This window comes from Sander vitreus, chromosome 1, assembly GCF_031162955.1.
Source record: "Sander vitreus isolate 19-12246 chromosome 1, sanVit1, whole genome shotgun sequence".
NCBI classification, from domain to species: domain Eukaryota; kingdom Metazoa; phylum Chordata; class Actinopteri; order Perciformes; family Percidae; genus Sander; species Sander vitreus.
The window spans coordinates 27434876-27461137 of record NC_135855.1 but is presented as its reverse complement, the minus strand read 5'-3'; the positions used below and the strand labels follow the sequence as shown (position 1 = coordinate 27461137).

The 26262-nt window shown below is 41.3% G+C and overlaps 2 protein-coding genes across 3 annotated transcripts; one reads left to right on the top strand and one right to left on the bottom strand.

Annotated features, from left to right (window-relative positions):
* Nucleotides 1–8111: 8111 nt before the first annotated feature.
* ppm1g (protein phosphatase, Mg2+/Mn2+ dependent, 1G) lies at nt 8112–16604 on the bottom strand. Of its 2 annotated transcripts, none has more exons than XM_078250996.1 (14): nt 16423–16604; nt 15990–16126; nt 15253–15322; nt 14853–14938; nt 14440–14569; nt 13451–13562; nt 12703–12902; nt 12211–12389; nt 11964–12092; nt 11327–11429; nt 10606–10737; nt 10256–10385; nt 9858–9960; nt 8112–9324 (listed from the first exon to the last, which is right to left on the bottom strand). In XM_078250996.1, exons 2-14 carry the CDS (start codon nt 16098–16100, stop codon nt 9127–9129), a joined length of 1683 nt encoding a protein of 560 aa, XP_078107122.1. In that variant the 5' UTR covers nt 16101–16126; nt 16423–16604; the 3' UTR covers nt 8112–9126. The 2 variants fall into 2 exon arrangements, with proteins under 2 accessions (XP_078107122.1, XP_078107112.1); XM_078250986.1 differs by having other exon boundaries at nt 12211–12392; nt 16423–16603.
* A 4211-nt stretch (nt 16605–20815) lies between these two features.
* Nucleotides 20816–23223, top strand: mis12 (MIS12 kinetochore complex component). Its single transcript, XM_078250973.1, has 2 exons — nt 20816–21265; nt 22045–23223. The coding sequence occupies exons 1-2, from the start codon at nt 20852–20854 to the stop codon at nt 22312–22314; spliced, it is 684 nt and encodes a 227-aa protein (XP_078107099.1). The 5' UTR covers nt 20816–20851; the 3' UTR covers nt 22315–23223.
* The last annotated feature ends 3039 nt before the right edge of the window (nt 23224–26262 follow it).

Below are 26262 nucleotides of genomic sequence, written 5' to 3'. Positions count from 1 at the left end.
TCATGTGGTTTTGAGTTTAAAAAATCTTGGCAACTCAGAATTGTGTTCACTTCCGCTGACTTTTTAGCTGGTGCACTTTGTCCAATACTTCGGTTTATGACTAAATACCTGAAATGACATTCCCATCAGCCTCAGCTGTACTTTGTGCACATGGTAATTAGCAAATGTAGCATGCTAAACATACTAAACCAAGATGGTGAATCTTCTAAATCTCAGCATGTTATCATTGTCACTGTGAGTATGCTGAGATTAGCATTTAGCTCAAGCACTGCTGTGCCAAAGTAGCCACTGGCTAGCTGTGGACTCTTCTTGTTTTAGATCCAACATTGATGATCCAACATTATAGTATGATGAGTACAAAGTACTAAATGGTCTTTACAAGTTTTTATTTTTTATGGAATATACCATTTTCAGAATTATAATTTCTGCAAATATTCAAGAGTCTTTCAAATTCCCTCTGCACTCATAGCCAACCAGAGCAACGCTAGTTGATAGATTAAACTTTTGCCGTATCCGGTCGGCAAAACTCCTAACTCCAAGTCTTCCAGAGCCGATTCGAAATACCGCTGTTCGCTAGCAGCAGCAGCAGCCATCTTCTTTGTTTTCAAGTAGCAGGGAATTCACGCAGACCCTCGCAACTCTGCCGTCATTATGTTAAGCCCACCCACCGATTCTATACATGATGTGAATGGCCTGACCAGAATTTGTTTTTTTCCAGCTTGCAAGCCAACGGAGAGTTGCTAGACTGACCCTGGCTGCAAATTACATTTGCTGCCGCTAGGCTAATCAACAGCGGATTAAGTCATGAGATATTAGACGCCTGTTCATATGATCCAGAGCTGTGCTACATATAGACCACAGAGCTTTTGTTACTCTTACTAGGACTGTGGTTTTCAACTTGGTCACAAGATGATTCAGCTGTGGGGAGAAGCTAAATTTATTCAATCCCAAGATGTGCAACAATATCTATTTCTTATTTTCTTTTCTTTTTAAACTTCATCTATTATGTATTCTTGTTTCAGTGGACAAAACTCGTGTTTAACATACGATAAGACCCTTGACTATAGCAGGAAGAACGGTCTTTCTCTGCCTTAATCAGTCCGTAGGGAGTTGGGTTGGGAACCGGAGGGTCGCCGGTTCAAGTCCCAGTACGGACCAAAGTACATAGTGTGGATTGGTAGCTGGAGAGATGCCAGTTCACCTCCTGGGCACTGCCAGGTGCTCTTGAGCAAGGCACAGTACCCCCCCCAACCGCTCAGGGCGCTGGTCCAGCACTGGCAGCCCACTCAGTCCTGAGCATGTGTGTGTGTATTTCAGGCCTGTGTGTAGTGATTTCTAACAAACAGAGTGTAAATTGTAATTTCCCCACTGGGGATCAATAAACAGTATAAATTAAATAAATAAATTAATGTATGTGACAGCTGAACAACAGCTCTTTCACTGACAGAAAGCAGATATGTAGGTAACAGGGAGCATTCAGCAGCGTTATCTCTGAACACTCACAAGCCAGACTCAGTAATGAAACTAGTAAAAATGTCCTGATTGTGGAAGCTCACACAGTGACTCCAGGGTAATTAGGTCATGTTATACTTAAAGCTTTAACCAGCCCACCTGCATACACACCAATGTCTTATAACAAATACACTAATGTGTGCAATGTTGTGGTGTTTTTGTTATTGTGCATGTACATTAGGGATATTTACTTTAGCAGCATTATTGCACATTATTTCCCTTTAAGGCGCTGACACACCAACCCGATTATCGGCCGTTAGACGTCGTCGGACAGTCTGGTGAGGTCGGTGACCCGAGTCTGTTCGGTGTGTTCCGTGCCGTCGTCATGTGGATGAGCCGCCGGCGTTCATTTTGGCCGATTTGACTTGTTGAATCGGCCAGTGGGCAGTCGGACTCAATGACCAATCTGATTGGTGGAGTGCTAGCCCCTTGACTAGCGATTCAGTGCTTCTTCCACAAGAAGAAGCCCGAGAGCTGACAACGCCAGTATCTTCTTATTACTAGCCATCGTATTTTCCATCCTTTTTGACTACTATCAACACTCTCTGATGAAAACAATGACTGACGACAGCGTGCTCTGTGTTTACTAGAGATGTTCCGTCATTTCCGGTTTTCATTTTATGGGCGACAATACAGATTAGCACCGCCTGCTGTTATGGAGACGTATTACGTATCACGCGCGCGCAGAACGTATGCTCAAGTCGGCGTCACTTCGATGTGTTCTGAGTCACTTTTTTGACCAACTCGGGGAGATGGGAGCCGACTGATCAGTCCGACTGCCTTTTCTGCCGACGGTCGGCCGTCGGGTTGGTGTGTCAGAGCCTTTAAAGTCATGTTATCTTCCAGTGATCACAACATGTTTAACTACCACTAATGTTTTTAAATGAACACACCGACTTATTGGGACTTTAGCTTATTCACCGTAACCCCAGAGTTAGATAAGTCCATACATCTCCGACTTCTCATCTCCGTGCGTGTCGTAACTCTGTCTGACGGCCCCACCGGTAGCTTAGTCTAGTACGGATCCTGGAGGTAGCCGGCTCCATCTAGCCTACTGCTCCCAATAAGTGACAAAATAACACCAACATGTTCCTATTTACATGTTGTGATTTGTATAGTCACAGCGTGTACAAATAACAAGGTCACATGAGACACAGCCATCTTCTAATCGTATACAAACTGGGAACTATATTCTTAGAAAGGCGAAGCATTGCTACTCTCTGCTCGGGGCTTCTCAGGTGCTGCAAGCATATCACTCCGCTGCGATAAAGGAGAGAAGGAACATGGAGGTGAAATAAAAGCCATGACAGGACCATGTGTCAAAAAGATAAGATAGTCAGAGAGAAAGAGAAATACCATGAAGAGTTAGAGGGGAAAGAAAAGAAGCGTGAAAATGTATTTCCTCAAATTTTTAGAGAATTGTTACTGCAAGGAGTCAAATCTAGCCTTTAAGTGATACTTCATCCTAAATGTAGTATTCCAGTATTCACTAAAAAACCTTAAAGGTGGCTGTTGGCTTCACAAACTACCTTGTTTAAACTGGATTCCAATAGTGACTGGCTTTTAGTGCAGAGACGTCTCAGATCTCTTCTGAATTATTGTCCATTTATCCACTGATCATTGCTATGTTTTCCCAGCAGTCATATTCTTGCTAAACATACTGCCGTCATCTCAATCCTTGCATATAATTGTGTGTGTTGGTTTATACACCTTAGAGTGCCTGCACTTTCTGCTTTTTGAAAGCTTTCTTTAGATATTTTGATCCTTTTTCCTGCATGTAAAGTTGTCACTATTCTAATCCACATGAATCCAAGTACACCACAGACACCTGTTCTCTGTTAGGGGCCACAAACTTTTGATAGTGTTTGAAAGTATCACTTTAAGACCCAATGCGCTGTTCAAGTTCATAACTATCTAACTATCTAAAACAAAAACTCATGACAGCCCCAAAATAGCAACAACATTTACACATGCTATTCATTTCTGATTCAGATTTGTTTTGGTCACTATTACTGTAAAACAAATCCTGTTTCTCTGTGCACACCATACAGTAGTCTGCTGGTAAGGTATTGCATACTGGCTTTACTGTTAAAATTACAACAAGTGCTTGAATGAGGAAAAAAGTAGAGCAAACAAAATAGAGAAAGGGCAAATATGCTGAATAAACACAGCAATGTATCAGGGGAGTCAGAAAAGAGGTAAACATGTTTCTGAGAAAAGGTGAAAGAATGAGATTGTGAAGAAATGTCCGAGGAGGTAAAAGCTGTATTATGTCTGCTGATCAGACAGCTGCTGATTTTCACTTCTCTCTTATGTCTGACTGCACGCTGTGTGTGTGTGTGTGTGTGTGTGTGTGTGTGTGTGTGTGTGCCTACTGTACATACTGTACTGATGTCCTTATATGTGTGATTCGGTTTCTGCAGGTGTGTTTGAGGATGATCAGCTGTGTTTTGAGACAAACTTTTCGCCAGTCTGAATGAACATCAACTTACATCACTCACTCAGCCATTTAAGAGTCCAAACTAAACATGTTAAAGCAGCATTTAGCTGTTATGATGAATGCAACGGGAACAAATATGATAATAATATGACATAAAATAATGTTGAAGGATTGAATAAAAGGAAAGGCAGAGCGATAGCGAGACAGGACAAATTGATCAGAAAGGATGGTAATAAAAAGGAAAGCAAGAAAATATCAGGAATCATATTGTAAAAGAAGGAAGGGAAGAAGAGAGGAAGTGAATTGAAGAGGTGACAGGAAGTGACAGTAGGTGGAGAAGAAAAATGGGAGGAGGGGCAACAAGAGAGGTGAAAGGGAAGAGAGGGGGGAAAAAAGGATGCGGGGAGTTTTCCTGTTTTTCTATCCAACATGCTTAACTTGGTGCTGATGAATTACACATGAACACACACACACACACACACACACACACACACACACACACACACACGTGTGCGTGTGTGTGTGTGTGTGTGTGCGTGTGTGTGCGCATCTGGCAGCAATATAGGGTCATGCTAGAAGCGTTTTGCGATGTTTGTTAATAATCACGTAATTAATAATGTTATTGCTGTGTTAACAATCAACACAGCAATAACATATTACAACTTTATACGGCTAACATTTTAGCCATATAGTTATTACACACCCAGCTGACATGAAGCAACATTAGCATCCCTTTGGAGTCATGTTTGTGTCTAGATGATGAAATTAGGTTCCAACATTTACTCTCTGAGCTCTGTTTTTGGTCTATGAGCCTACAGATGCTTAAACACTTTGGGGGGTTAAAAACACATAAGTGATTATCATAATGAAGAAGGAAAATATGAATCATTAACTATTTCCTCTTTGGCAACATCTATTTCAGGGAAAATACTAATTGTTACAACAACTATCTAAACCTCAGATCACACATTTTAACATATATTCATCCTAAATCATAACTACTATCACTGCAAATGTTAAAATTAGTAACAGGAATGGAAATTCAAGGTGTATGACTGAGCAAAAAAATTACAGTTAACTATGGCCACAGAGCCTTTAAACTGCACTACGGTGACCTCTGGAATGTGTGTGTGTGCGTGCGTGTGGGGACATTGGTGAACTCTGCAATGTGAGTGCAATGAGGCCAATGCAGTTTTAGGAGCGCAAGTAGGAGATCGAAAAAGATCTTGATGAATAGTTGCAGTGTCTAAGTACAACCTGCTATTGTGGTCTAACTTTCTATATAAGACCTGTTCTCACATACACACACACAGCTATACATGTACAATTGCAGGTCTAGTCAGACTCCTGTGGCTCCACAGCCATCAGTCAAGTTTAAGAGTCTGGAGACTGAAGCTACTCCCCCAACACACACAGCTGGACAAGGCTGCCATTGAGCACCATAGTAGTAGCCTTTTAGAAATTTTTTATGGTTACTGCACTGAAAAGTCAGCCTGGAGCAGCTACCTACAGTGGTCTTTTGAGCCAAACATGTCTTCCAAGAAAACCGTTACAGAAATCAAAATATTATACTGTAGGTAACGACTATTTTGGGGATAGTAGCCAAATGCAGAGTACTTTTAATCATGTTCATTATAAATCCAAAGACAAAATAGTCACGTTCACACAGACACAAACCCAAGTGTGTTTTGGCCTGTTTTTCTGTCTCTATTAACACGAGAATGACCTTGCACACACTCACTGTATCCACACACACCCCTGAAGCTGCTAATCTACAGACAAGAATAAAAAAAAACATCCTTCCTGTCAAAGACATGGAGAAAACATGGGTATTCTGGTGTGTGTGTGTGTGTGATGACATTTTTAGATTCCAAGGACAGGGTGTGTTTCCTCTCTTGCTCTCTATTGTTCCTGCAACAACAGTGATCCTCGGGGAGCAGAGCAACCACCAGGACGGTAGAGCAGTAGCCAATGGCAGGGCAGGGCAGGACAGAGTGGCCTCAAGGCTGATGGGAACTAAAGTCTGTCCTCTTTTGCTTTCCTGTATCTATGGAGATTTAAAGTATAATATGCCCACTGCGTCTTCATGAGAAGTGTCCATGTGCCATGTAAGGCAAACAGTCTTCATTGGATGGAAATTAGGTTACTGTTCAGTATGTCCATGTTGATTGAAGGTGTGTGAGTCAGTGAAATCAGTAGCTGTGCTCTCTGTTTGGGATGAACCCCTCCAGACTCCAGACACCATTCATGGCACATGGTTACCTCTCCCTCATTTAATCATCAGCATAACTGGTACAAATGTCTTTGCTGGCATCTGCAGGACTGTCTGTGCATAAGCTGTCCTACATGAAGTTGTCCATGCAGCTCTGTTGGCAGCACACTGCTCATTTCAAACTAAAACGTGAAACCTTTGAGAAATGTTTTAACTATTGGATTGGCATCAGGTCAAAATTTGAAATTTAAAATAAGCCTTTAGTGATCTCAAGAGGGGGAATGCAGGAGTTGCAGCAGCATAAGGATGGAGGGTTGCCATAGTCCATTTATTATCTGATAACAGACACCTCAGAGGGCATTAACCCACTTATAGCATAGTCAATTGCCAAAGAAATTTTTTTAAGACCTTTAATTTATATTTTCATGCGTTTTGCAATCAAAATCTATTTTTTTTTTTTCAATAACTTATTTTCTTGGTAACACCTGAAGGTTTGACCAATACCTGGAACAATCATTCCCATCCCATAAGGTTTTTATGCAATGGAAACGTTCACTACTCTATTCAATAGTATAGGATGGACCTTAGATACGACCTGGCAACGGGAGATATTTCTAGTCCGCTCAGATCGTAGAAAACTTTGGCTCAGCTACGATCCAGGAAGCTAACGTTATGCTAACAAGATTCAAAGTCAATAACATTGTTTACGCTCAACAAACAGTAGGCCTAAATACAATTTGACAGTATGTCAAGCTAGCTATCCAGCCACGTCATTGTCCCCAAATCAATATCAAGTGTTAAAACATGTTATCATGTATTTTGAGACCGATGTTAGAAGTTCAGTAACCATCAAAAATATTGATGATCAAGTGATACCTATATTAAAACAGGATACTGTAACATGATTGACCAAAATAGTCTGACTGGTGGTGGAAAAGTATGCCTGATAAATGTTGTTGGTTGACGCAACTTTTATAAAACAGACATCAAATCTACGACAAAGTATTTCACAATAAAAAAACTTCTCTAAAACCTGATTAAAAAGCTGATGCCGCTATAGTTGTTTTTAAAGAAACACAGGATTCCGGTTGTCTCATTATTTAAAAAAATGTATTTGCATGTACTTACATACTGGTGTCAAAAGAGTATGCACCAAAAATGTCACATGACTCACAATTACAAAGAAAAAGCATTTTCTTTTCTTCAATTATAAGTATTGAAAAAACTATGTACAGAAATAAGGGCATGGTGACAAGATAGTACACTAGAAACAAACTTACGGTCACAATATGGTTTAAATGATGCTTCCGCAAAAATCATACACTGCCGTGGTGCTCTGAACTTCAAATTGTATTTCCACTCAAAAAGTAACCTTGTGCATCCTCTCCACTGCCCAGCATCAGGGCGTTTTCAGAACGTGCTCACAAAATGACTTCTCACCGTTTTTTCTTTTAATAACTGCCAACAACTAATACATCAAAAATGAAAAGTAAACACTTGAGTGGAAATACTTATTTTACTTAAAACACATGTCCTAGAGATGATCTTAAAAAGATGTTACATTGGAAACGGGGGACAGACAGGAAAAGTAAATAGGGTGGAGACGAGCTGTGTGCGGAGGTCCAGAGCTTTAATCATCACCTCTCTCTGGATGGACACAGAGACAGACGAAAAGTACACTAGCTCCCAAAACCCTGGCATCTCTTCTCTGTCAGGAAATGTACAGATTTTGATCAAGACTAGACACCAAGCAGGGATGAAAAAGAAGGATGATGGTGATTGGGCTGTTAAGTGACCAGCAAGACTGAGAAAAAAAACAAACAAAAAAAAACAAACTTATCCTCACTTGTGAATGGGTGCTAATGGGGAAAAGAATAAGTGTTTTTATATATATATATATATATATATATATATATATATATATATATATATATATATATATATATATATATATATATATATATATATATATATATATATATATGCGCAACTGGACTAGTACCCCAAACCCTTGGGTCCCTCTTACTGGAGTCTAACTGTGACTCACACAAACGGCCCCGATCAAACTCAGGGTGGAATATGGGAGAGGAACCTGACACAGGTAAGCAACTCATTCAGTGCCACACTGGACTAGCACGCGCACCCTACGGCTTCTTGAATCTTCAATTTGGGCTACAAAAGACAATAATATCCTCTCATTCAATCACTTTTTCTACGGTTACTTTTACGCAATGCAACTCTATTGGCAGCCATTTCGGTTCCCTTCTCTGGGTCTAGTCAATTCAAAGAAATGTGAAATGGTGCCTATGAAAGAAATGATGGTTTTGGCACTTTGAGATACAATGAATGCCTTGTTATTTGGACACAACACACAGAAAGCATTGTGCGATTTCATATTGGAAACGTAACATGCACATTATATATTGCAAAACTGCAATGAAAATGCACGTGTCACGCTGTAAAATGTGAACAGCAATCAGACACCGGTCAACATGAGAGCTATCCTCAAACTTCCACTAAAAACATAATTGTGAAACTGTCATGTGGAAAAAGATTAACAATGAGAGTGCAGTGCATGTCCGGTAGACCGGTTCGCGCTGCATCTGCCTTCTAGTTACGAAAACTTAGAAAATGATGTGCTATTCATCATGCCTATGAATCTGCCTCTTCTGAATTTAAGAAGTAAAAGTGTGTCCAGCTTCTTTCCAGCGAGACCGAATGAAAAGAAACAACTGGAGGGGGTGTTAAAGTAATCGGCCTAAAACAGAGGGGAAAAAAAAAAAACTACACTGATGATCTTAGTTCAGCCGGTCTTTGAGCGTATGTATAGGAATTGTAATTTCTGTTTACGGGTGTATTGATGTTTGTGAGGTAAGGATTACATTTTGAACAGAATGTGTCTCTGGTGTATCTGGGGTAGCATGGGCCCAGCTGCTCCCTCTGGGACAGTTTCTCTTTGCCTTTAGTCGCTTTTAGCCTTTTTGCTGTCGTTTCCGTTCTCCTCCGGCTTGGCTCCTCCTGCCTCCTCCGGGTGCTTCCTCTTCTTCGTGTCGTCTGGCTGATGAGACGGGTGTGGCCGGAGGGTGACGATGATGCAGGTCATGTTGTCACATCCTGTCCCGTCTCCAGATGTGTCGGGGGCCAAACAGTGGTCCAACAGCTGTGAGGAGGACATATGGGATTTGAAATTAAAAGATGCATGAACATATTTAATCATGAGAAGCGTGAGGTACCATGTTCACACACACACACACACAAATTGCTAATGTGAATTTACTGCCTGGCAGGTAACACTGGTAGAGGGAGGAGGGGCTGGTTGGGGGGGGTGGGGCTGCCATCCCAGTCAGTCTACAAAAATTTGCCATATATGGGTCTTATTAGGCTAAAAAGTTAGGCTACATAAGAGTCAGTTCCCGTTTTAGTTAGTTCATCACTGTCACCTACCAGCGGTGGATTGGAGGCTGCGGACACACCGGTCATCAACAAGTAAAATGCATTTTTTACTTCACTCTACCACGGTCTCTCTGCTCTTTAATTATTCAATCAACAGCTTTCATACTTAATTACAGTTTAATTGGAATACAGAAACTGCAGATTTTAATGTTTTAATGTCTGACATGTAACTGATTCCTCGATGTGGTTACAGAACTCTGACCAACTGATGTATGTACAAGTATTAAGTGCGTCTCTCACCTCTTCAACTATGCATGAAAGGACTCGGACTTTGCCATTCTCGTCTGGTTTGTTGATCCTCTCGCTGATGAAGTCCACCACCTCCTGACTGCTCAACACATTCCTGCACACAACACATTCAATTCAATTTCGTTTATAGTGTTAAATCATAAGAGTTATCTCAAGACACTTTACAGATAGAGTACAAAAAGTCTTGACCACAAAAAGACAACAATTCCAGTAATAATAACAGGAAATAGGAACAGGGCTGCTCAACAAGTAAATGACAAATCAATAAAGGAAAGAACAACCTCACATGCATTAACATGGTAACTGGCATAGTGAAATCTACAGTTAATCATGCATCCTGATCAATATTCAATTACGGGGCTAATCTGCCAATGACCACTCAAACTCACCAGATGCCGTCGCAAGCAATGACCATGAAGTCGTGGTCTCCGTTAAGCGTCAGAACTTTGACGTCTGGCATGGCAGAAATCATCTGCTCCTCTGGAGGCAGAGCCTTGTTCCTCTTATAGAAGTGGTCACCTGAGAGTCAGAGTCCAAGTTAGAAGCTTGTTAAGAGAAATGTATTCTGCTTACAGGAGGTGGTCATCAAAATATGCAAACATTTAAAAAATTGCCAATTTAAACCCCAAACAAAAAAATAACTATTATTGACCTGAGCTGCTACTGGGGTTAATTTTGATGCAACAAATATAAATGCTCACAAGACAATTGTAAAAGTCGCACACAAAGTCAGCCATACCAATAGCTCTGGAGAGGTTCAGTCCACCGTTGACCCGTCCATCCATGGTCACTTTCCCTCCAGCGTTTTTAATGCGAGCTAGTTCCAGCTCGTCCTCTGGCTTGTGGTCGTACGACATGTCGACAGCTTTGCCTACAGCATCACAGCAACAGAGCTCTTACATTTAATACATTACTGCAAAGCCTCTTAGATCTGCCACTTACATTTCAGTGGCAACCATGCAAGAGCAAAACACCATGACTGACTGTTGCCCAGTAAAATGACTATGTCACCTAAATTGTGGATTTTTTTTGTTGTTGTTGTAATAAACACTTTGACAGTCATAATAAAACCTCTTTAAAAAGGAACAATTCCAACATTTGATCAGATTTCAAGTGACATGAAAAACCAACATTGAGTTATTCCTGTCATTGGAGTTAGCACCTAAAAACTACTTACATTCATCAAATGTTTAGGTGTGCTTATATTAATTCACAGCATGCACTCCCAGGTGGTTCAGGTGCAATACTGTAACATCCTGTGTCTTTTTCATGGCATGAAGTCATTTTATAACCAGCCTGTTTAATAAAGTCAGTATATAAGCTTTGTGTACCAGCATATTGCCGTAATTGCTCGTTAACGGAAACAGCAGTGCTGTTTCAACAACAACAATATAATCTATATACTCTTGGTATGGTACACTTCTATCAAGGTACATAGGCACCAAATGGTTTGGACCTACCGCGCTCAGACACCACACAGCGAGAGTCTCCAGCATTGGCCACAATCAGCTGTTTTCCTCGGATCAGAGCAACGACAGCTGTGGTGCCGCTGTCCGAGCCAGGCTGCGAATGCATAAACATGGGAGACGAGACGTGACACACCGTTAAAATCTTCATGCTATTTTACACCAACATTACGAGACCAACTCCCTTTTTCCATAAAATAAATCTGAATCCTCCCCATGACGGAAATGAACTACTTAAAAGCTACCAGACATTGTTCTGCAGAGAAAGGAATTCCAGGCAGCCACCTAAGTGTCTTCTATTTACACAAGAAGTCAAAACAAACATCTGTGATCGGTCAGATGCACCAGAGCAGACAGACACTTTACCTAAAACCTAAATCACACTGAATGAAGTTAAATTAACCTGGAAGCCAAAAACTGTTAAAATGATAATCATGCATTTTTTTCAGCTCCACCCTCAATACATTTTGCACTGCAATTTATCTTTCACTCAACAGCTAAAACGAAAATTCAGAAGTCAAGGCAGCCCATATCCCTGACATTCAGCATGATATGTTGTCTCTACTGCATGTAGGAACTTGTATTGATTTGTCACTTGCATTAGATTAGTTTCAGTCATCTTTGTACACACCTCCTCCTTGCCATCCATTCCAGGGAGGCACATTTCCTCCTCTTCATCTTCAGAGTCTTCCTCTCCCTCCTCTGTATCCTCCTCTTCCTCCATCTCACTACTGTCACCCTCTTCCTCTTCACTGCCATCCTAATAAAAAAATATTAGGTGGTGGTGGTAAAAATGGTTACAATGTCACAATTACAATGCTTTCTTTCTTTTCAAGTTAAGCCAAGTAGGATGGTTGTTTCAGGTCTCCTTTTCTCACCTCTTCATCGCTGCCCTCCTCCTCTTCTCCCTCCTCAGACTCCTCGCTGTCGTCAAAAAACCTAGACTTGGAATCTCCAGCAGCATTGGAGGCCAAAGAGGAGCAGGAGGGACCTGCGTCTCCCTCTGCTTTACCAGCCTTTTCTTCTCCATTGGAGCTTCCTGACTCTCCGCAGTCAGCTGCTGCAGAGGAGAAACGAGGGCAACATGAGGTGTTGGACAAGAGGAATAGAGAGCGAAAATAAGTGGAGAGTAAAGGAGAGGACGTGGTGCCCAGATTACTAATTTCATGTAGGCTACTCATGAAGCCATTTCTTTAAGAATATGAACGCAACAGTACAAATCTAAAGATACATTTACAGTGTTTGAGCAGGTAGACCATTTCCCATAAAATTATACTAATTTCAATATTCTAAATTAGTTAATAATAATTAGAACACTACCAAGTTTTTTCATGTCATCTTGTTAAGACTCCTGACTCCCAGCTCCATACCTGCACCACTGCCTTCACCTCCTCCTGTTCTCCGACAGGCTCGCAGCTTTGACCCGCATGCTGCTCCTTCGCCTTCTTTCACCTTCCCATTGCTCGCCTCCTCCGCCTCTCCATTTACCCCCTCCTTCTGTCCTTCCCCATCTTCCCCTTTGTCTCCCGAAGCCTCAGGGTGCGAGCAGGACGCCTTCTTAGCAGCCGCACTAATAACAAAAAGACAAATAGAAAATAAAGGAGGAGCCAATCACATGAGTCTTAAACTGCTGTTTTACACAATAATTAAAGAAACCGGGACTCACTGAGTCACTAAAACCAAGAAAGAGTTGGTTGCCTGAATATAGATGACTCTGTCCCCATAAGAAGTCTTCAATGTGTAATACAAAAGTACAAAAAAAGTACATACAAACCTGTACAAAGTTGCCATGTAATGCTATCATTACTTCCATAATGTGATATTATTCCTATTCAAACAGATTGTTGAGACATCATACAGCAAGGTGATTAGTTTTATGTGTCGACCAATGGGCTATCAGTTATGGATCGCCAGAAAGACAGGACTGTTACAAAATCTGGGATTACTGCATGGGTGGACTTGCATGAGGACACCCCTGCATCATTTTCCATGAAGTAACATCTCCAGGAAGTTCAAGTCTCCATTTCACAGGCTCTTTAAAGCGCAAAATACTTCTTCATTGCCACATAAGTGTTAGTCCTTGTATGAAAAGTCAAAATAAAAAGTGTGTTAACCTACCTGAGGGCAGCTGCATGCTTGACAGCATTAAGGTTCTGACCATAGCGTACCAGCAGCTCCTCTATGGTCATTGTGGCTTCCTCATGGAGCAAACTTGCCTCCTCTGTGTCCACTGAAAGGAGGGCAAAAACATTGAACCACTTAGATGTTGTCATTACGTTAGTGATGCTGCCCGTCGGCCCGATGCGGGTAAGCTTACTAGTAGAAAATATTAAGGGTTCGGTCGGGTGGGTCAAAAGGTGACAAAGCAGCGTTCCGAGTAAGTCAACCATAATTTACAGAAAATTGAATGCGATTGTTTACCTTCCACCTTCTCATTACAGGTCTGGTTGGTGCAGGTATTAAAAAACTCTGACCGTGCCACTACAAGGCTATGTTTCACTGAGCCAGAGCAAAATGAAGCAAGCAAAAAAAAAAAAAAAAGTACTGTGTGGGAACATCTTCCTTGTGCTAAGTTGCTTTTGAAGCTCTTCTTTTCTGCCAAGTTTGTGGCTTTTACAACGGAGAGCTATGTGACAATGACATGCCATGATGAGTACTGGTGAGGTAAATCAGCTGTCCTACCTACCTCCTAGAGTATGGCAGGCAGACACACAGCTGACAACCCCGCAGCTAAACGAATTGATGCGATGGAGCCTTGGGGACGGGGAAAGTGACAATGTTCGCAAAATCGCGGCTGCTAATTTTCCCGGGTGAACTGGGACAAAGTTGGCTGCTTGTGGGTTAATGGTCGGTTAATCAGGGTCTTCTTCTTGGTCAGGAAAAAAAAATCTTAATTTGTATCCCTTATGTCTTGTATTTGTCATATTCTCATGGTCTGTTTTATCATCCATGCCCTTGATTGTGGTACTTTTCTTTAATAATTATGTTCATAATTCTCTCAATCCTCCTTTACCATTCAACACGAATGAGCTTTGTTATGCGTTCCTTACAACTAACATCCACACCAAAAATTACTACATAACTTTCATAGTTAGGGGTGTACTCACAATCGTCCTCCTCTGCCACCTTTTCAGCGGGCGGCTCCTCTGTGGGCCGTCCAGCAATCTGGATTAGCTCCTTAATGACATCCTCTTTGATCATTCTACGGTCAATGGCCAAGAAGGCATCCTCCAGAGCCTGGAAAAATCATGCAAACGGGTCTGTCAGTAAAAGTCAAGCGACACAGTGTAATATTGGGTTCAAGATTGATGAGATTCATGTTGCGGGTCTGTTCAGAGCGTTTCGAATGTGTCAATGCTGTACTGAGGAAAAATGGTGACCACACTTATAATACATTGCCTCTAATCCCACCTAATTTGTAACTATGCTACAGTCGAGCAGCCGGCCTCTGGCCATGAAAACGTCTGCTCTGTCAAACTTATTTAAGACAGGTCACGCCGTGGCTTCTACGGCTTCTCACCTTTTGCAGTTTGCCATCTTTGTAGGTCTTCTGCTCCTTGATGATGTCAGGAAGGTACTTTGAACAGTACAGTGCCACCTCTTCACCTAAATGGGAACAGTATACATAAGTATTCATGTTGTTGTATCCATAGCACTCACAGGAGGTATGTAAAACAAACAAAAAGGGGAAAACCTTGGAAACATGTCACAAAAATGGGTGTGTGTTGGTGTGATGCTACATATAAGTTTGGGAGAAACTGTTGTTTTTAGAAAAATATTTGGGGGTAGTGTGTTGTGCACTGCCAATATTAGGATTAGGAAAATACTGTTAGTTAGTAGTTAGTGTTTAAATGCTGTGAACTCCACAATGCATTCTGCAAAACAATATAAACAGAAGACAGCATGTGTATGTGTGTTACCTCCATGTCCATCATACACAGAAAACATGGCTGTCTCCTCATCAAACTCTGGGATACAATTGTGAGCATCCTGTGGCACAACAAACACAAAAATGCACATTACAATCCAGACAACGTGACATTTTACAAATTGGTACAAATCATAGCAATCAGAATTCCTCTTCTTGTAAAAGAACGCAACCTGTACTTTTGGGACAAGCGAGTCAGAAGGGATAAGATGACAAAAAAGGGAGACCTCTACACATTATCTTAATTGATTGTCATATAATTTACCGGCTGCTATTCTGTTGAGAGCTGGTGTAGTATTGCTAATTAGCTGGTTTTCTCATCAGAAGAAAATGAGTCAAAGACACTGGATCTCCAAATGCTGCCAGCTACAGTGAAGTACTTTCTTAGACAAACAGACAATTCCGTCCAACAGCGTCAATTGCATGATCTTGAATGTTGTGGGAGAGTGATTACAATGTAACCCAGCATACCAAAAACACCCTGAGGATGAATTGTGGATTTAATCCACCACTGCAGCTGATGCTCAGGTAAAGCTAGTTTAGGAGTGTGACGAACTCTGTGTACTGTGGAAAGATACCAACCCGCCCCACACAAACAAACCTATAACGAGAAAAGCCTCACATCCCTTTGTCCCGCCATTTACAACTCAAAATACGTTTTTCTCTTCGTTGTGTTCACGAAGCGGCAACATGGTTGTCTTTGAGCCGATCATTCATTTTCCGCCTCACCTCCATGGAGACGCGCCAGCCCTGCATGGCAGAGAAACCGTAGCTCATGTTGCTGTTGCCGCCATCGGAAGAGGTCTTGGTCGTGTTAGGTTGCGACAGATAAGCCCCCATGGTTGTCGGTTTCTATGGCTTTACACCTGGAGAGAAGACGATACGGAGGAAACAAACATCACACTTTAGCTTCACATAAAGAGACACACGTAAAACCCTCTGCATTTGTCACACTTCAACTGTGTTAACCAGATTGGCTAGTAGTTGCTAGCTAGCTAACGTTAGCAACACCACAACAAAAAGTAGACGCATCAGCTAGCTAACATCACCATGCTAAAAGGAGCAAACCCGGCTAAACTTCCAGCCATAACCTCTGCCCCCGCCATGCAAGCAGCTGCGCAGTTGTAGCTAGATCAACACTCAACGCAGACGGTAAATGTACCTATTCTGACAGAGCGGGATGATGAGCTTGTACACGGGTTCCAAGAGAGAGAGCTTCACATAGAAAAGATTGCACGTGTAGAATCAAAAGCCGATATCAACCTCTATGCTATCAACACAGACAGACCGCAGAAAGAAGCAGGAGCTGTGAAGGAAGTGAGCGCGCGCGCATGTCCCTTTCGTTCGGAATTCGTTCGAACAAGGGGGCGTGCCCAAAACGTACGTCACACGTCATGATGTCACTTTTTTTTTTTTTTAATCAATGAACAATTAGGTTCCTCTTTGGTTGCACACTTAAAGCACTGAAATCAAATCTCAAACTGTGGGATTAATGTTCGTGTTACGTTCTGTTTCAGGGATGTTATAAAGTACTACTGTACATTCAAAATATTTAGAATATTTCTAGTTTGTTGCACTGATTCTTACTCTCAAATGTTACATGCTTTGCCTTTGAGGTTTGGTTTGCGGGTCCAAAAAGAAGCCAAATTAAAGCTGCAGCGGTGAACGGGCCCTCGCCCCTCCCGGCACGTCGGGAGTGCTGGTGGGATGCTAGTCGCCTGTAACACCTTCTCTGTCCACTATGTGGCGCTTGAGAACATACACTAATGATATGTTGCTGCATATCATGTGTAGACCACCACACCATAAACATTTCATGTAAAACAGATGATGTTTGTCACATAAGGATGACTTGCTGTCGCCAGCTGGTGGCGCTATGACCATGACTCAATATGGGCATGTAAATATCTCCAGGTCTGGACTCTTATGATGCATGTAAAGTTTCAGGCAGATTGGACAACGTAAAGTGAAGTTACAACAGCTTCCTGTGTTATGGCGAAATGCACAAAATGGCCATCCACGCCACGCCAACGCCGTTCTACGAAAATACAAAAGCTTTGCAATTTGGCATCGTGACAGTCTTGACATGCTGCTGACCCAATTTGAGAAAGATCCGTTGAATCCTCTAGGAGTTTCAAAAAGTTCCATACCTGTAAAGGACCTGAAATGGCGTGTTGTCACATGACCAATGACATCATCGTTCGAGCTATCCAAAATTCCTTCACATTTTAAGGTCAGATCAGTAATAATAATAATAATAAAAATAATAATAATAATAACTTTTATTTATAGCATCTTTCAAGAAACCCAAGAACACTTTACAGAATTAGAGGTTGTAGGCTGTGGTAAACAGGTGGTGTTTCAGGAGTTTTTTTTATTTTATTTTTTTTAAATACATCCAGGGATGTAGCATTTCGGATATCTGCAGGGAGGGTGTTCCAGAGGGATGCGGCTGCAATAAAGGCTCTGTCTCTGAAGGTAGTCTGGGGTGGGGAATGGAGAACAGGCCAACGTCTGAGGACCGCAGGTTTCAGGGTGGGGTGTATGTATGAGGTCGGAGAGGTATACTGTGGGGCCAGGGCATGGAGGGATTTGTGGGTGAGAAGGAGGATTTTATATGTGATGCAGGACTTAATTGGGAGCCAGTGAAGGTGGGTGAGGGTTGGGGTAATGTGCTCCATCCACACCAGGGTCCTCACCCACACCAAGACCTGGCAGCAGATTTTTGGTCATACTGGAACCTGTCTAAGGTTTTGCTGGGGACCCCCAGACAGGACTCCATTGCAGTAGTCCAAATGGGAGGTTATAAAAAAAATCATGAATGAGGGTGAGAAAGTGATGGAGTCTGGAGATGTATTTGAGATGAAAAAAGGCTGATTTGGTGATGGATTTTTCTGTGAGTATGGAAAGAGAGGGTGGAGTCCAGTATTACACCAAGGTTGCGGACCTCAGAGGATGGGCAGATGGCGCATCCATCAACATCCAGGATGAGATCTGGACCTTCTGGACAGCGCCTTGGGGGCCACACCCAAGAGATCTGTTTTATTGCTGTTCAGTTTGAGTAGGTTGGTTGACATCCAGGCTTTGTAGGATTATTATACCAACCAAAAATGAGATGAATCCGATAAACCCCCTAAGAGGAGTTCGAAAAAATGTGCATACAATAAGTCATTATAATGTGAACGTTTCTCGATATGAGTCTTAAAGTGCCCTTATTATGCTCATTTTCAGGTTCATAATTGTATTTAGAATTTGTACCAGAATAGGTTTACATGGTTTAATTTTCAAAAAGGGGGTGGTCGTGGGTGGGAATATTCAAATGTTTCGGCCGATGATGTAGACGGCCGTGCCAATTTTGAACAGCTCACCCGGAGACTGAAGACAGGATACATTCAGAAACCCGTATCTCACTCAAAACAGCATGGATGTTTCTTTTTTTCCACGTTTGCATGTGTGTGGAAGCACCAGAGACACAAAATAACACCCCAAATCCCAGATTTTTTTTCATAATAAGGGAACTTTAAAATAATGACTATATCAAAATAATGACCTACATCTCAAAATAATAAGAAACTGATGACATATATATATATATACCAAATATCCTCTAAACCGTCTCTAAAGTCTGTAGTCAGAGCCCACCTACGGAGAGCCTGTTCACTCTCTATTAAGCCCCATTGTACCGAATTTGGTTGCAGTTCCACCAGAGTTCCACTGAGGGTGATGGCAGGTGAATGCAAAATTAATGGTGTCACTACCATAGACAGTAGGCCTATATAAGAAGGTCACTACCCATGTGAGTCGAGTGCAGATGTGAGTTGCGCATGCTCAGATTTTAACGGTTTACGGCATAACGTGTCATACTGAAATTTGTGAAATCCATAAAATAAACTTTTCTCATTACAAACAATAACAGAAGATGGAAATCATTTCAAAAACGTTTTAGCTATCTATAGAGGGTTTACACCGACGTCACGTTCTGGGTGGTAACCTGGATGCACGGCCATATTGGAGGCACTCGGTGTAAACAACTGAATGGAGTATTGTGCACTTTGGATGCTTTAATACTTTATGTCTAAACAACAGAAAAGCTCATCAAAACGCGTCCAAGATGCAAAGGCATGGAAGGACTTGGACCACAAAAAAGGCGCGATATTTTGAGAAATTACAGTTTACTGGCGATGCAGATCCCTAACAGTTGGCTCCCTCTTCTTGGATCCATGGTGACCCGGTGATTCTTCCTTCAGTTGCATATCCCGATATAGTCAACTACCTGGTTTTCTCGCCGAGCCCTTACACAGCGGAAGACCTTAAATCCTACAAAAGTTTGGAGGCTTATAACCAGATGGTGTGTGGATGGGTGAGGGAGACGCAGTACCAAGTCATTAACGACCAATGTGTTGTGAAGGCCAAAGTAAGTAATGCAATAACGTCTTTAATCAACCTAACCTTAACTGTATGATATCATTGTGATACTCAAGGTGTAGCCGAGTGACTCTCAATATATATTTTTTTCATTTCAAAGACCGAACAAGACAGAGTTTTCCCTCGTAGATCCTGGTTGAGCTTTGCCAACCACAAGCGCCTCCTTTCCTCTGATAACTTCTGGCATTCCTCTCCCTGGTTTTTAATAACGTTTGGAAGTCGATAATATTCCAAATGTTTTTCTCGGTCTGACCTATTGGTACAACCTAAAACATGGCAATAATTAACCATTTTCCTTAACGCTGTTCGGGATCTACTTCAGTGCCTGTGCTTTGTTGTGATGCGGAGTACCTCCAACATGGCGACTTCGGGTCTGATGACGCGTCGTGAAAATCCTCTATGATTGTTTGATTGCTAATGTTAGCTCAAAACGCCATTCAAGTGACAGCCTTTGTTGTGTTTGATTGCTAACTTGTAGCCAGCAGTGAACGAACTTCGTTATGTAGGTCTATTTTTATTGTATTGACATTACAGAAATCTCTCGTTAGCAGGTTCTTGTAGGCCTACACTCACATCTGCACTCGACTCACATCGGGCAGTGACACCTGGACTCTATGGAGCTAGATGGCTAAATGTGTCTCTTGTCATTGAGAAATCTCAGATTTGATTGTAGTTTTTGCAAATTCAACATGGATTATAGGTCGAAAGTTGAATGAAGGAGTACATGTACTGTTCGCGGTGGTTTATGGGATTAGTAGTTCCTTTGCTCGATAATGAAAATATGTACACAGTCTTGTACCTTTGACTTTTATGGGATTTTCTCTTCGTTTTTTCACTCGAAATGATATGTCGTATGTTTATGAGTCACGTCACGTCTGGTTAGCCTAAGGCATAGTCTAAAACTCTTTATATACGGATTTTTCCAGACGTCAATGGGAGAAATGAAGGGGAAATTTAACGTACAAGGTCTCTCGGAGGAGGGGCGGGACTCCATGAATTTCTCATAATACATGATTTCTCCCCTTATTAGAAATTCTCTGCTGTAGTGCTCCCATAGTACGCTGTACCACTCCATACCAGTAAGTGGCGGCAGAGCACCACCTCGTTGTTTGCCAGCCACCAAAAACATCACAATAATAAGAAGAAACATAGTTCAACCATTCAACATGGCGCGGGAAACCCGGGAAGAGATGGAGATAGATATCCGCGGAGAAGTCGATGAAGAGGCGGACAGTATCCCTCCGTCGACTTTAAAACTGTACGAGACACAGTTTTTTGGTTTCACTCCGCAGACATGTATGTTGCGGGTCTACAGCGCCTTTCAGGACTGCCTGTACGACATTTTACCCGTCGTGGAGAAGGTGTGTGTGAGGCAGCTAAGCAAAGGCGAGGCAGACGACGAGCTGCTCCGGTCCCGGGCCAGGGAGTGTAGCCATAAGCTGCAGCAGTTCCTCGAAGAGCGGTTCAAGCAGCAGTCTGAGCGAATGGAAGCGCTGCTGGTCAACCGCTGCTTCTCCGTGCCGCCTAATGTCCTCCTCCCCGAGGACAAGTCACACAAGAAGTACCCCCAAGACATACAGGTGGGGAAAGTAACTTTAGTTTTTAAATATAGTTCACTATTATGAGCTGGTTCTGGCTATTATTTCTGGTTTGTAATATTTTAGAAAAAGACAAACAATATAAAAAGCTGACAGGGGTACAGCGAGTGAAGGAGAGGGCGGGCCCTGATGAAGGAAATATGTGTTGTCACCCACACACAGACGACGAGCGATGGATGGTCATCATAATAGGTAATGGATTTGAAAGGTATCATCCTTCAAATCATATTTAAGTCCGTAAATTGTGTGCAAGTGTAAAATTACAGGCTAGTAAATCCACTGTTTTTGGTTCACTTCCTATATTTCGGTCAGATTCATAGACTGTATAAATGGTCGGATTGCATTTTCGCCTCAAATAAACCGAGACCCCAGTCAAACACTTTATAAAACCAGGCCAGGTCACAGATATATCGCACTGTATCAGTTTGTATTTAGACGATAAGTTACACTAAGGAAATCCCAAAGATATGTTTAAATTAATCTAAAAATGCATTTGGCGTTTGACAAAATAATCTTAACTCAAGGTCAACCACGTAGTTGCCCTCAAAAAGCAAATGTGCCCCTATTGATTACATTCAATGGTCTATTAACAATATGACACATTTTATGTGTTAGCCATTCATGTTTGTTGCTCCAGTTGTTTGAGGGTTCGATCAGTATTGTACAGTTTATTTCTACTTATCATAATGTCTGAATATCTTGTTGAAAACAGGGAACTAATGTATGTGTCTGTGGTTTGACTGTGGTCCTGCTCCATCCAGGAGGTGCTGAGGCTGGAGAAGTCCATTGTTGACCTCCAGAGAGCCTATGAAGCAGAAGTCTGTGCCAGACAGGCCCTGCTAGCTGAGCTGGAGGAGCAGAGGGAGGTGCAGAAGCACCTGGATGAGATCCTGGAGTGGGTCCGAGAGCTCCAGGCTGCCTGGGTAAAGGAAGGTAACGGCAGCTTTCATGAAAGTTTCCGGCTGGCGATGGAGTCCGTTAAAAAGCTGCTGGAGGCCGTCGGCGAGGTCTGCAATAAGGCGCCTCATTGAACTGAACTCAAATTTGTAAAATTATATCCGATGGAGATCATTTAGAAGAAGTTAGCCCACTAAATTAGCCCAGTGTTTATGTAGTTTGTAGATAATTAATCACCAATGAATTAATGCTCCAAATGTTGTAAAACAGCATAAATTACTCTTCCTCAAGCACAGGGTTCTTGTTGAGACCTTTAGCCAAGTAAGTGGTTTTGTCAACTTGGTCATTTTTGGTCGCGGTTTGTCATAAAGAAGACAGTCACTCCCTGTTAAAAGAAGACAATGAGGCCAAAACATGCATGTGCTTTCATCAAATCACTTTGAAAAGACAGAACAGCAACAACAGCTAACGTTACTTTACTTTTACCTTTCCACAATGTAATGCAAATAAAAAAGCAGATTGATGGATCTCTGTCAGTTTAACTGATGTATTTCTCATACCCAGGTTGTTTTCTGTCATACCCTCATCTTCAATGTCTCAAAAAGTCAACTCCGATTTCCCTACACCGCCTATTTTTTCAACTTTATTTGTAACTTGAGGGTGGTAGTATTGGCTTAATTGTCATTGAACTGGATTGCATTGGATTGTTGGGGTGTTTATGATATATGATGTTGTGTCCACCCTCTTGAGTTACATTTTTAAGCTGCCGTGATGCCCAGCAGAGGGCGCTCTCTGCTTGTTATTGTTTAATCCAGCTACTCTTGAAGTGTGAGCCGGTTTGCTGTTCAAGTGATTGATACTTAGGTCCTGTTCTGACCTGGTTTTAACATCTGTCTTGATCACAAGTGGACAGCTCTAGGTACTTGTGTTTTCACCTGTCTGTAGAATCTATCTCCAAATGCGTCCTCAGTGACCACTTGTGATGGGATCTCACTTCCCCGCTCTATATACAAATAAAAACGTACATCATTTCTGTTTGCATATAGGCTTGTTGTGTGTGTTTATAATGTCAGTTGGTACTTTCACATAAATCAAGTGAAAAAGCGCTGCCCACAGTTTATCTGTGTGCCGACCATAGACTGTATATAAAAGGGATGCTGACATAAGGTGATCTACTGATGGGCGGCAGGACCTGTGCAGGAGAAAAAAAGGTCTTTAAAAGTCTCAGTGCTTTTGTAGCTTCTAACAGAATCTCTGTTGTTTGAAGTTTAGTTTCTATTAGAACTGCTTACCTTTCATGTTCGCTTAGCTGCTGATGAAGACCCAACATTTCCTGATTTTGCTGCTTCATAATAAAAGTATTCAAATACCAAAATAACGACTTTTATTGTGAAGAACTTATAGTAAACAAAACCATTTCACAGCCGCCGCTTTGACCACTAATTTCACAAGTCAACTCCAGACAGCGCTAGGTAGCTCTGGTAATGCGAGACTAATAATTAAAAGAAGGAGACGACATAATAGCAGGACGCTTTGTAGTAAGTAATGTCCTACATATTGGTAAATTCTGGGACATTTTATGAAACTAAAAATAACGTAATTTTCAAGGCAACAGCGCTGCAGAGAGCATGCGACAGTCTGGGAGATAAGAGCAGGCAGCATGCAGGAACAGAAACACAGACACTTCACTAACAGTATATGATAACGTCCAAAACACAAAATTCACTCTCAGTGGTTTCTGTGACATGAGAACTACTTTGAATATGTAAGCCTGCGTAGTTCCATTTACAATTGAGTAGGTGGACTTTAATGTGGACACAGGACACATTCCCGTTCTCATTGCTATTAGAATTTGGACATATGTGGCTCAAACCACCTCCAAATGTGTTTTTTGCGATCCGATCTCAATGCGCCCTGAGAGTGTTTTCACCTGTAGGCCTACTTAGAGCGGTCCACTTGTGATCCGATCACTCAGGACAGATGTCAATGCCAGTTGAGAACAGGGTCTTAATGAGCTGAAACAGGCACTCAGTTGGCAGTTTGTCCAGGTATCTTTGAGTTGGAGATAGTGGAGAAATTAGTATCCAAAACTGTTTTATTCAGCCTTTACTTTAAAAATGCTGTCTAATACTTTTTATTTATTTTATTTTTATTTTTTATTCTAATATAATTAACTAGTTTACTTCACACACTAAACCTTATATTGTGCAAAATCACTTTGGGGTTTGATGTGAAATTAGGAGTAACGCTATAACTATTGGTTTATACCGCATAATTGGGCATAGAAATAGACAGCAAACAATACTTTTGATAATTGTTGGTACTTTTGATATGCATCAGCTAAGAATATTGTTGGAATTTGGTTTGTGACGAGTACACATTTTTAACAGTGTAATAGCTAGTTCTCATTCCTTTTCTCTAAAATAATACACCATTAATATGTGACACCTATGCCTACTAATATTAAACCCAAATTTAACAATAGTCACCTGAGTCATCATGAACTGAAATGTCAGAATGATTATAAAACGTACAGTGAAATTTTCACTTGTAAATAGTGAAATGGCTTAATTCCATTGAATAAGGTAATAAGTTGTTTTTTTCTTCACCGGAGACTTGTTCTATCAGGACCATTTCTTAGACATGGCACGTGATCAGTTTTATACTTTAACTAATATTGCTTTTATTGAGTACTACTATTATTTTTTGTTAAGCATACTGAGTTCAATATGTATGAATGTACCGTGTAAAAACTGACCTTTTGTGCTTTGTAACAGTGGGGGACAGCATCACTTTTACACTGATAGAAGCAAAGCTGTTTCTGGTACTTCACAGCTACAGGGATTAGACCATTGGGGGCGCTAGTGTAATAATCTATTTGTCTTGTGCAGTATGATGCATCTCACCAGTTCACCACAGTTTCACAATGTGTCTTAAATATCTACTTGCTACCTTATTTTAATATGATATGGGGAACTACAGCATATTTTCAGAAACACTGATTTGTTGATAAAAAAATTTGACTGGTGACTTATTAGTTCACTAATCTAGCTGTCAACAGGATTTAAACCAGAGAACATTTGTTTTGGTGGTGTTGAGTTGAAAGATGCTGTTATAGCCACAGACTTACATGGGCAAGTGAAAAGAGATCTTTAATATTTTTAACTTATAATTTTAAATACTTAAAAAGAACTGCAATCATGATATCCATTGTCCCTGTGATAATGGAATACTTGTGATTAAAAATGATCCATAACTTGAAGCCTTTTAAGTGTAATACTTAGAGTCTAGTTAGAGACAGAACCTGTAATTGTTATTGCTGACGTCAGATTTACAGCCCCAACAATAACAATTGCAACTGAAAGTACATAAACAACAACAAGAGGTCTAGTGTAAACACTAAACATTTGTTTTAACATTCTGTGTGTGTGTGTGTGTGTGTGTGTGTGTGTGTGTGTGTCTCTGTCTGTCCCACCTGCCTGTATAATCTTGAGAAATGATCAGTCCAGATGGGGAGGTGTGAGAACAAGTCATTATTTCTGTTTGTTAGTGGCAGAATACTGCGTTTTGCTTGGAGCATTTGTGTTTGTTTATTGCTATAAAATGACAAAAGACATCTGTGCAGAGTAAGGAATCAAAGATCACTTGTCAAACCATTTGCCTAACAATCTTGTCAAACCAATGTCTTGTTCAGTTTTAAAGAATGGGTTTTCTCTATGCTGTTTGAAATTAGCCAAATGGACAACATCATATTCAGTGGTGTAAGGACACTGAGGCAGAGCTATCACATTTCTTATTTTTCCTTTGGCTTGGTCATATTATTTAAAAAACCATAGCAGAAGCACTGGTCAGTGGTTTCTATGATCGAGTTGTTTTACATGGACAGCTTCCACATGGTCTGCGTACATCATGCTTTAATGTCTGAATGGATCTATGAAGTCATCTTTGTATATTGACAGAACGAGGAGCTTTCCACTTACACACTTTTAGTCGCTTGGCAGCTGTAAGGTTAACTAGCCAGAGATGTCTTCGCTTAACACAGAGTTCCAAGTTATTATTGTCATTAAGCAACAGTACTTCTG

Coding starts and splice junctions, on each gene's coding strand:
- ppm1g (XM_078250986.1), bottom strand. CDS start 16,100: ATGGGGGCTTATCTGTCGCAACCTAACACGACCAAGACCTCTTCCGAT. Junction 14,939..15,252: donor TGTGTATGATGGACATGGAG/GTAACACACATA, acceptor GTTCCCATTTAG/GTGAAGAGGTGGCACTGTAC. Junction 9,325..9,857: donor TTTCATGCATAGTTGAAGAG/GTGAGAGACGCA, acceptor TCCTCCTCACAG/CTGTTGGACCACTGTTTGGC.
- mis12 (XM_078250973.1), top strand. CDS start 20,852: ATGGCGCGGGAAACCCGGGAAGAGATGGAGATAGATATCCGCGGAGAA. Junction 21,266..22,044: donor AGTACCCCCAAGACATACAG/GTGGGGAAAGTA, acceptor TGCTCCATCCAG/GAGGTGCTGAGGCTGGAGAA.